At 42.9% G+C, this 11,759-nt stretch overlaps 1 protein-coding gene across 1 annotated transcript; it reads left to right on the top strand.

Annotated features, from left to right (window-relative positions):
* The first annotated feature begins 235 nt into the window (after positions 1 to 235).
* LOC307004718 (uncharacterized protein) lies at positions 236 to 3,791 on the top strand. Its single transcript, XM_079624133.1, has 2 exons — positions 236 to 1,574; positions 2,817 to 3,791. The coding sequence occupies exons 1-2, from the start codon at positions 1,077 to 1,079 to the stop codon at positions 3,189 to 3,191; spliced, it is 873 nt and encodes a 290-aa protein (XP_079480259.1). The 5' UTR covers positions 236 to 1,076; the 3' UTR covers positions 3,192 to 3,791.
* Positions 3,792 to 11,759: the final 7,968 nt, after the last annotated feature.

Below are 11,759 nucleotides of genomic sequence, written 5' to 3'. Positions count from 1 at the left end.
TCTTGTCTCTTATTTTCTTTGTTTTATTGTGTTGCAGGTCATGAGAAGAGATTCTTTTGAACCCAATATCCTGAGATTAGCAACAAACTGAATATCAATCTTTGAAAAATATGCTTTGGAAGTGTAAGTATTGCCCTCTTATCTGTGAAAAGAGAGCACAGCTATTTAAGCATTATAGGATAAAACATGGAAGTTATGCAAGAACAGAGCCTTTTCCTTGTTTACATCAGGAATGTCCATGTACATTTAAATCACTCAATGCACTAAAAGTACATTTATCCCGCCTTCACACCAAAACTCCTGATCAGCAGCAACCAGATGCACCAGTTAAATTTAGCTGTCTGTCATGTGGGTTTGCCGAGTCTTGTTCTCAGACCGACTACTTTACTCACCTGCGTACTGCACACTTAAAAGTAAACCATAAAGTTAGGTGCCCGTATAAAGACTGTAACTTTGAAACCAGTATGTACTCCACTTTCAAAGCACACAAGAGTAAAGTACACCAGGACCAGAACTGGAAAAGGTTCAAGTCAGAAATCATTGGTTTGGATACTGTAAGCGATGACAGTGATGCTGCACAAGACCAAATGTCACATGCTGATATGGACGATTTAGAAGATGTCAGTGTAGAAGCCAGTGAGACTGATCTTCATGATTTAGAAAAACAGCTTGAGCACAACTTAGCATCTCTTCTGTTAAAGATGCAAACTGTCCTGCACATACCAGAGAGTTCTGTGCAAGAAGTAATACAACAGCTTTGTCAAATCAATATTCTGTCACAGCCACTTCTACATAACAGAGTGAGGGATGTTCTAAAGAAATATTATGTTGACATCAATGAAACAGTTGTGAGAGAGCTTACCAGTGTCATGTCAGAAAGTAACATAATGGCATTTTGTGCCAAAGATGGATCCCTAGGAACTGCTAAAAGGAGAGCGGCCTATGTACGTAGAGAGTTTCCACTGGTGAACCCCATTGAATACTGTGTGGAAAAAGGCAAAAAAACACTTGCATATGTCCCTATTGTTCCCATGCTCTAGAAGTTGCTGAACAAAACTGACATATTAGATAAAGCCATGTCAGAAAAAGTGCATGTCACACAGGAATATAGATCATATGTAGATGGCCAGTGCTTTAATGAAAACTCTCTTCTTGCAAGTGACAAGTTCACAATTGCTCTTGGACTTTACATTGATGACTTCGAAGTAGCCAATCCTCTAGGAACATCAAAGCTGAAACATAAAATGTGTGCCATATACTGGGTCATTGCCAACATACCTGCAAAATATAGGTCAACCCTTAACTCAATCCAACTTGCACTACTGTGCAATACCTCAACAGTCAAAGAGTGTGGTTATGCTAAAGTTCTGCAACCTCTTATCTATGATCTAAAGTCATTGGAGCAAAATGGTGTTTACTTGGAGCAACTAGGTGAGAGTGTGAAAGGCACAGTCTTATATGTTGTTGCTGATAATCTTGGTGCCCACTCCCTGGCAGGATTCCTGGAGAGCTTCACTACTGACAAGTTCTGCAGATTCTGTTCGGCAAGCAGTATTGACAGACAACACCAAGAGGTATGTTCTGGTTTCTTTAAACTCCGAGACAAAGACTCCCATGATAAGCAGGTGCAGGAGGTGAGAGAGGACCCAGCATTGAGTCGGACTTATGGTGTGAAAAGAGCATGTCCTTTAACTGAGAATCTTGAGCACTTTCATGCAGTCACTGGTTACCCTCCTGACATCTTGCATGATATATTGGAAGGCATTGTTCCAACTGAGTTGTCCCTTTGTCTTAAAGACCTGATAGACAAGGGGTATTTCACACTAGAAATGTTAAATCAGGCCATCAGAAACTTTAACTTCACATTTACTGACAAAACAGACCGACCTCAGATTATTGGAAAGGGATTTTCCGCCAAAGGGACCATTGGTGGAAATGCCCATGAGAATTGGTGTCTCATAAGGCTCCTTCCATTTCTTATTGGTCACTGTGTCCCTGAGGGTGACAACACTTGGGAAATTGTCATGCTTCTCAAAGATGTGGTTGAGCTAGCTGTTGCACCAAGGCATACTGAGGAGACACTGCATTTCCTGGACTGTAAAATAGCAGAGCACAGACAGCTGCTGCTGTCAACATTTCCAGATTTTCGTTTAAGGCCAAAGCATCACTTTGTGGAACATTACCCTCAGCTTGTAAGGAGATTTGGTCCCCTCTCTGATGTTTGGACAATGCGCTTTAAAGGGGAAGCACAAGTTCTTTAAAAAGGCAATTCGCAATGTGCAAAACTTCAAAAATGTAGCCATGACACTTGCTACCAAACACCAGAAAGCAGTCAGTTACCACCTTGACTGTAGCTCTTTTTTCAGACCATCAGTTGAGATGACAAAGGTTACCCCAGTTTTGCTTGCCTCTTTCCCTTTGAACGTTCAGAGAGTAATCGCGCAAAACATTACAAAGACTGGGTCGGTTCTTAATGCATCATCTGTCTGTGTAGATGGAATCAAATATCATCCCAGCATGATACTCTCTACTGGCTCATGCTCAGGTCTCCCTGAATTTGCCCAGATTCAAAAGATTGTGGCTGTTAACACAGAAATTATGTTTGTTTGCCACAAAATGACAGCATGGTATTGTGAGCATTTAAGATCTTACCAACTTGTCTGTAATGAGGTCCCCTCTTTGGTTGTGGTTCAGATATCAGACTTGAATGATGTCTTCAAGACACTTATGGTAGAACTTAGTTACCAGTGAACTTATGGTAACACTGAGACGATATGTTATTTGCTAAATACCTGTCTTTTACCATGGTTTCACAGATGGCTGAGCAACAGAATATAACCATGAGGGTTATTGTCTCCGAGGGAGATATAAGAAAGATGACGACAAAACGACCTGACACACTTGACGATTTGATTGGCTGGCTCAAAGGCACTCTCCAAGCAAACTATACTTTCACCTTACAGTACCAAGATCCTGAATTTAACCATGAACTGTGTAACCTCACCAATCTCTCCGAGCTCCCAGAGATGCCAACAATCAAAATCATCCCTATGAATGAGCTTGTACCAATCTCAGCAAACACTGAATCATATGGTGACACAAGCAGCCAGGCTGACACCGAGATCCTGTCCAGCTCCCCTCTGGATAGAAATTTTCAGTGGCCAGAGGTATTTGACGTTCCCAAATTTTAGGTTGATGTTGAGTACAGACTCCGTCAAGGTAATCTGTTGTATCTCAGGGATGGAACCTATCTTAAGGTGACAAAAGAGTTGAAACATGATATCCTAGAGAAACTGGCTGAGACAATGTATGCATTTAAAGCATACCCAGAAAAGGAAGATTTTGAAGCCGTTGCTAAAGCCCTAGTACAAACCCACCCGTGTCTCCAAGAATCAGGGTCATCCTCCGGCTGGATTGGATGGAAGAACAGTCTGAAGTTCAAAATGGGTAATTATAGAACTAAAATGCGCCAGATTGGACGAGTTGATTTCACTGTCAATGGTGGTAAACGTGGAAGGTACACTGCAAATGCCGACCCTCCTCACAAAGGCATAAAGAAGCCAAGGAAAGGGGAAATAAATTTCCTACCTGAATATCCAGAGGGGAGGGATGACCACAGCCTGGAAGAAGCTTGTCAGATTTTGGCCAATGAAATGATGAAGACAAAGCCAAATGGGTCCCTTGTTAAGAAAGAGATGGACCTGACGTTTGTGCTTCGGATAAAAGAAGTTGTCCAAAACAAGCCTGCCATCAGCCAGATGGTACATCGATGGCCAGCTCTTTTCACAGAAAGCCAGGTATGTATTACTGTTGAGTGTTTAAAAAAGACGTATGTGTCTGTCACAGGCCGGGGGGAGGCGAACTAGTGCAGTGACGGACAGCCAACACCCCCAAACTACCACACCACCACTGAGGAGCTACCCCGCGGGACAGAAGAGGCCAGACAACAAGAATTACAATTTTAACTTTTATTTATTAAAAGGATGTCTCTTAAAATACGGTAGTCTCTTCCTGTGTCTCTCCAACACACATTGGTTCCGTTTTCCTTATCCACAGGACTAGATGGCAACAAGAGATGAGCTCAATTCAGCGGCTCTGATGAGCTTCAGCACAGAAGAGGATGTCAGCATTAACTCTGTATTTCGTACTCACAGGATGGCAGCAAAGGATTAACTCAATTCAGCAGCTCTGATGTGCTCCAGCACAGATGGAGGCAGACGAGGATGTCAACGGTAGAGATGAACTCAATTCAGCAGCTCTGATGTACTCCAGCACAGACGGAGGCAGACGAGGATGTCAACGTTAGAGATGAACTCAATTCAGCAGCTCTGATGTGCTTCAACACAGACGAGGATGTCGGCCTTAACTCTGTACTTCGTACACACAGGATTAAAGGGCAGCAAGAGATGAACTCAATTCAGCAGCTCCGATGTGCTCCAGCGCAGATGGAGGCAGACGAGGATGTCAACGGCAGAGATGAACTCAATTCAGCAGCTCTGATGTGTTTCAACACTGACGAGGATGTCAGCATTAACTCTGTACTTCGTACTCACAGGATTAAAGGGCAGCAAGCGATGAACTCAATTCAGCAGCTCTGATGTGCTCCAGCACAGATGGAGGCAGACGAGGATGTCGATGAACTCAATTCAGCAGCTCTGATGTGCTCCAGCGCAGACGGAGGCAGACGAGGATGTCAACGTTAGAGATGAACTCAATTCAGCAGCTCTGATGTGCTCCCGCACAGACGAGGATGTCAGCATTAACTCTGTCTTTCGTACTCACAGGATTAAAGGGCAGCAAGGGATGAACTCAATTCAGCAGCTCTGATGTGTTTCAACACAGACTAGGATGTCAGCATTAACTCTATATTCCGTATTCACAAAACTGGATTTCATGAGCCAGCGCAGCTACAGCAATGTTCATCCACTCGGCCGCCCGAACGATCTGCGGGGGTCCCACACTCGTGTGTACACTGCAAAACACTCAACTCCACACGTGAAAATATCAGCTTAGCACTGCAAAACACTCCAAAACTTTGTAATAAATAAGGCAGTGTTCGGGCTCAAATGGACACCTTAATAGTGAGACTCTTCGTACGCTGGCAGTATAGAGATATACTCGTTCCCCATATATAACGTTTGTGCCAAAGAAAGTTAGCCACTTAACTGGTAGTATCCTGTTCCCTCCGTCCTCAGTCCTTCTCTTGCCTCACGTAAACCCGCTGTTTCTTCCTCCTTCCCTCGCTGCTCCCTCTCTCTCCAATGTCCGCGTCTTTTATGCTTCTCGCGCCCTGATCACCGTATGGAATTTTTCCCTCACATGTGCCGGTGATTTCGCGCAATCAGTTTTCGCTGCACTTCCGCCCCGTTCGTGAGACCGGAACCGTCCTGGTGTTGCAACGGAAGTGTTCCTCCATGGCAACAACTCCCGTGCAAAAGGTTCCGGCCCTGATCACCCCGTGACATGTCACTGTAATGTTGAATACAATTTGTCAATAGATTCTTGTTTTTAGCTTCTTATGCAATACATGTTTTGTTTCAGGTTTTTTTACGAGTTCACCAGAGTGGTGGGGAAAAGTCTGCAAGAGAATTTCTTTGATGAACTTGACCGTTTCTCTCCAAAGCTGATGGACCTCTTTAGGAAGAAGAAAGGCCTGACCGGCCAGCTTTTGACTGAGCTTTTACGTCACACAAAGGTCGGTTTGACTACATTAGTCTACTACATCTTTCCTTTCTCTTTTCATCTCTTGTCTTTTCTTTCTTCTCTGCTCTATCTTTTTCTTTCTCTTTCTTTCTTCCCATTTCATTTCCCTTCCCTAATCGTCTCCTTTTCTCTCTTCTTTACCTAATTTTCTTTTTTATCCTCTCCATTTTTCTCTCCTTTTGTCTTCTTGTACATAAACATTGTGGTAAATTTCTGGAATTTATTTGACAAATACATGTGTTTCCCACAGAATTAGATTCTATTTGCGGTGGTGTGGTGTTTGGGGGTGATTTAAGGCACAACAAAAGGGTTAAATATATCATATTTTTATTGACAAGTACACATTGCCATTGCCAACACTTAGTGTCAGATAACTTAAATGGATAGTTCGGCCAAAAATGATATTAAACCCATGATTTACTCACCCTCAAGCCGTTCGAGATGCAAATGTCAATCATTTTTCAGACGAAAAGGGGCCGGATGGATTACTTTGTGAAGGATGCATGGACATTTTGGGGTCTTGAAGGAGGTGGACCCCATAAATTGACATTATAACCACTGAAAGATCCAATACATTTTCTAAAATAACTGAAGATGTGTTCGTCTGAAAAATGATTGACTTTTGCATCTCGAACGGCTAGAGGGTGAGTAAATCATGGGTTTAATATCATTTTTGGCCGAACTATCCCTTTAACCCTCTAGGCGCCACGGTTGAGTTTACTCGACAAGATGCGGCACTGAATAAAACGGTCGATTTTGTCAAATAGGGTGTCAAATTTCCTTCGACCTCCCATCCACTAGTTGGCAGACATGTTATACTTCATCCCCAACTCAAAAAAACGTCATGCTTTTATACAAAATCTTCGAGCTAGAGTGCATTGAATCAGCGCGAACAAAAGCGGAGCTAGTGTGCGAGTGAGCCATTTTATCAGAGCAATATTGTCAACGTCAGCGAGTTTTTGCATTAGATTATTATTATTATTATTATCTAATTGCATCAATAAAGCTTACCCACAATGAAGTGTTGGGTCTTCTATTCGCGGACCCTGGTTCTGAAGGGAAATATCTGCCTTCAGAAGTTGACGGTGATTATGAAAATGAAAGTATAGCCCGTACGTTACACCAAGCACAAACGGTGAATCCTTTGCCCAATGTAGATGGTCCTTTGCCCAATGTCAGTGGTGGGAACAATGTTTCCCGGGGTCGGAGTGTTCATCGCGAAGTTAGCAGGTGTGTTATTGTTGTGGGGAACGAGGCGGGAGATTTTTTTTTACCGCGCTAGTCATGTAGTTTGTCTTCTGACCGTGTGCCTCTCCGCAATCGCGGCGACATTATTGTGGTGAAGACTTTGTCTAAAGCTACTGGGTATGTTAGACGAGATCAAAGTATTTGTCACGGGGTGACAAAAACCTGAACAGGACTAAGATCCTGGTGAATGCACTGCGAATTTGTTGCCATGGCAGCGAGGCCAATTGCCTGAGTGACAGCAGGTGTGGGGCAATTACAGGGAACGCTGTGAGAGGGACACATGTTCAGATGGGGCTTTAAAAACAGAGAGAAAACAGACTGTGGTGTGGTTCTCCTCCCGTGTAGTACTGTGTTTGTCAGCGGGTCGTTCTTTTTATTGAGGCTGTGGAGTGGTGAAGATCGAAGCTAAGGAAGAGAAAGGAAGGAGTGAAGGATTTGTCAGCGAAAACCTAAGGAATATCGTCAGCAGTGGGAAAGACGCAAGTGATGAGTATTGGATCGGTTGTTTATATGCACTAACACTGAAGTGGTGTTGCAAGTTTGGAAGTGTGTGGCACGAGTAAATTATTACACCGAGTGAATTGTTGATCTGTCTCCAACTTCAGTCCTCTCTTTGCCGAATGTAACGACAGCTGCAACATTCTTCTGCTTTTCCTGGAGCGAAGTCGAGCCCTGGCCAAAGACTAGATTCGATCTGGTGGGAGAAAGACCGGTGGGTGAGTGCTGGCCCTAATGCACGGTGTGTGAGTGGAATTACAGTGCCTGAAGTGACGATTCACCCGGTTTGTGCTGTGAAGTGAAATTGTTGTGTGGAGAAATATTAGAAGTCTACCGTGCACTCTTCCCATTCAGTCTTCCACCGCTGTCTCCAGGGGAAGGTTTCGACAAATCAAGAGCCCCACTTCCTCCGTGAGAAGACCCGGCCTTGTTAAAGCTGAGTGTTTTATATATCGCTCGACTGTTAAAACCGTGCTGTGTTGTTCCAGTGTCCAACGAAGTGGAGCGTTTCGCTCAAGTGTTCTCCCTGCCTGGTGGTCTTCACACGCCCCTATTGGAAGCCTTCGCCCTGTTCAGACGAAGAGAGAGGTATATCAGTTGAAGTTTCATGTACTGTAGGAACCGTTAAGACCTTCCTGTACTGTTTCAGTGTCCAACGACGCGGAGTGTTTTCGTCCAAAGTGTTCTCCCTGCCTGGTGGTCTCCACACGCCTCTATTGGAAGCCGTTGCCCTGTTCAGAAGAAGAGAGAGGTATATCAGTAGAGAGCTTCATGTACTGTTGAACCGTTAGGACCTTGCTGTACTGTTCCAGTACGCAACGAAGTGGAGCGTTCTCGTCCAAAGTGTTCTCCCTGCCTGGTGGCCTCCGCCCGCCCCTATTGGAAGTCTTGCCCTGTTTAGAAGAAGAGAAGGTATTTTAGTTGAAAGCTACATATACTGTTGAACAGCTAACCTTACTGTATCATTCCAGTGCCCAACCAAGTGGAGCGTTTTCACTTCAAGTGTCCTCCCCGTCTGGTGGTCCCCACACGTCCTCCATTGGAAGCATCTGCCCGAAACGGAAGAAAGAAGGTACCTCAGCTGAGTGTTCACATACTGACGAACGGTTAAACCTTGCCATATCGTTCCAGTGACTCGCTCGCCCCCACACTTGTATACTTACCTGGTGACCTACCTGGACGGCGTGAGGATTTCTCCTGATCCCCATTCAACGAGCCCCGGCCCGCTACGATCGTTCCTCCCCTCCCATCCCAGGAGGTCCAGAGACGCGTGAACTGCCCTGGCGGCAAGAAGAAGTTTTAATTAGTACTTATCCAATTGACCAATTTTAATATAATAAAGTACTGTCATTATTTTTATTCCCTTGTCTGTCTGGTCCTTGACCCGTTCCTCGAGGTGGTTCCCGGTTTTCAGGGGTGGGTGCAGTCTGGCTTGGCCCGCCCCGACCTGTGACATATTCATAGGACAGTTATGGGGCAACGTGGAGGCAGGGTGGGGAGTCGCAATAACAATGACAGTAGTAGCGGCAGATCTGGCCGCGCCCGCGCTGCTCGTAGCAGGCGGTGTGACACGGAGCAACTAAACAGGTCTTGTCTACTTGTGTTTCTGTGTCATATGAATAATATATATATGTAATATATAAAATCAGAGTGCCTACTCTATGTAAATGGAAAATCTCTACAGCAAAAGGCCAACCACTACATGCATTCGGTTTGTTTCTACCATTTATTAGTAATGATTTACACAGTTTGTTTACTACTAACTATTTACCTGAGCATTCAGTATTGTGCAATATAGCATACAGAAGGTATGGGGGGAAAGAAGTGCTGCATTTTATTATTTAAACTTTTAAAAATTCTATAATACACGATGGCCACCACCATATGACGTCATAATATACAAATTAGATGGGAAAATGTAATCCCTAAATAAACGTTGGGTCATCCTTAATATTTCTCTAATTTACAGAAAGTCTCTATCTTTTATCACTTTTAAGATATAGCCTTTTGAAATTAAGATGTCAAAATCAAACGTTTCAGGAAAAAACCTCTGGCGCCTAAAGGGTTAAAGACATTGCTATGCCATTGCTACACTTTCTATGACTGCTCCACAGACTTCTTGTTGCAAATTTTACACACACACACACACACACACACACACACACACACACACACACACACACACACACACACCAACCTGGACATGGAGGTGGACACACACACACTCACACCGACCAGGACCTGGAGGTGGAAACGCACTCAAACTCACTCACACACTCTCTCAAACTTACTGGCACACTCAAACACAGGCACACACACACACTCACACACTCTCAAACTTACTGGCACACTCAAACACAGGCACACACACACACTCACACACTCTCAAACTTACTGACACACTCAAACACAGGCTCACACATTCAAAAAGACTCACACACACAGATTTAAACACAGACACTCACACACACACACTCAAACACACACAGACTCAGACACACACAGGCTCACACGCACACACACCAACCTGGACCTGGAGGTGGACACACACACAGACTTACACACACACACACGGATATTGATATTGTGGCAGGCCACCGCAAATTAATGAACGTATGGGAAACCCTAATGTGAGTATCCTTAGTAAGATATGTTTTAACTCTTGTGTCCACTATCTTGCAGACCACTGAGCCAACAGACATCAGGTGCCTATGTCTTCGGGGACTGCCTGTCATCTTGGCGGATGATTCTTCTGCCTTCTTCAAGACATGCTCTGTAAGTTAATTTGTTTTTGTAAATGTTGAAAGGTGCATGCTCCTTTTGTCAAATTTTTAGCTGTTAATGAACACTTCCATTCATCTTCAGAATTATTTGATCAGCATCATAAAATAGAGACCATTAAGTCTCTATTTTATGGCCGAACAAAGATAGTTTATCCACTTTCAGTCCCAGTCCTATTGAAAAAGTAGAACATTTCTCCCAATAGCTAAGGTTGTATGAATCCTTTTACAATTGCCCAATTAGTTTTTGACTTAACTGTCACTGGTTGGAACTTATGAAATTGTTTTTGGGTCTAAAACTCAAATGGGGAGTTCTGGTTGCACTTGTTAGATTCTGGTTGCTCCAGTCATCAAATATCTTATTGTGTATGTTACTTTCAACTGGTAAAGTAAAAAAAAAAAAAAAGCAATAAATAAAATATTTTAGCACGACTGTGCCCAAGTTATGGAGTTTACCCACTTTCAGTCAAAGTGTTGCAAACTGTACAGATCCGAATATGGCATTTGATAAAAATTCAAGACTGGTATCGTCCTTTTAATATAAATTACTTTCAGTGTGGTTTATATTGTACAATGCTTTTCATTATAAACAGTCACAGGTTATTTTTGGTGGACAAAACACCATTGTCTAACTGGCATGTTTATGTCTCTCTCCTTGTCAAAACGTTTCTTTCACTGTTAGGATGTAACTGACAAGGACTCGTACATTGAAACTCCAGTGGGAATTCTCTGCTTTGGTCAAGAAAATACCCAGCTCAACCCATCCAGAGTAGGGCAGTGTTGTATAAAGTTCTAGAAAGCAATACTTGAGTAAAAGTACAAGTATGGTACTAGAAAAAGACTTTGGTAGAAGTAAAAGTTACCTTTTAGAATATTACTTAAGTAAAAGTCTTAAAGTATCTGATTTATACTGTACTTAAGTATGAAAAGTAATTTTCTGATATTTAATGTACTTAAGTATTTTAAGTAAAAGTAAAAAGTTTTTTTTTTTTTTTAAAGCAAGCGGTTAACTTTGATTGTGAACTTTATTGTGGATTTCTTATACTAGGCATACTATTAACTGGTACAACCTGCTGTTGTTTGTGTTTTGTAGCCTGTACTGTACTTGTGTTATCGTTTATCTCGCACTGCATGTAGGCCTACTTTAAGTTAGCTGCTCTACTAAGAAAAAATCAGTCTGCAATAGTGCACTGTTCTGTACAGCCTTATAATTCATTGTATTTTTCAAAAATATAATTTTATATTCAGTGCAATAGCCGTACACAGGGTTTTATAAATACAGAGGTCCCAAAAGTGATCTTGCTAGGGCGTTCGGGGGCATATTATTTTTCCACTGTCATTGGCAAAAAACAAATGTATATCTGTGTTAAATAGGAATCCATTGTAATAAAGTTATTCTCATTCTGGGCACAGTATGCAAAAGGCTATTGCTCTACCTGCTCTCCTTTCTCATCTCCATCTCTCGTTCTTCTTCTCTCAGTCTCTTTATCTTTACCTGTAAATCTCCCCTTACCGAAGATGAGCTTTGCA

The sequence above is a fragment of the Phoxinus phoxinus genome (genome assembly GCF_949152265.1).
Source record: "Phoxinus phoxinus genome assembly, chromosome: 9".
NCBI lineage: Eukaryota > Metazoa > Chordata > Actinopteri > Cypriniformes > Leuciscidae > Phoxinus > Phoxinus phoxinus.
This window is presented reverse-complemented; position numbering and strand designations above follow the sequence as displayed.

Excerpts from the sequence above, each read along its gene's own strand:
- LOC307004718 (XM_079624133.1), top strand. The coding sequence starts at position 1,077 with ATGTCAGAAAAAGTGCATGTCACACAGGAATATAGATCATATGTAGAT. Across the intron at positions 1,575-2,816 it reads TTGACAGACAACACCAAGAG|ATGGCTGAGCAACAGAATAT; the intron begins GTATGTTCTGGT and ends ATGGTTTCACAG.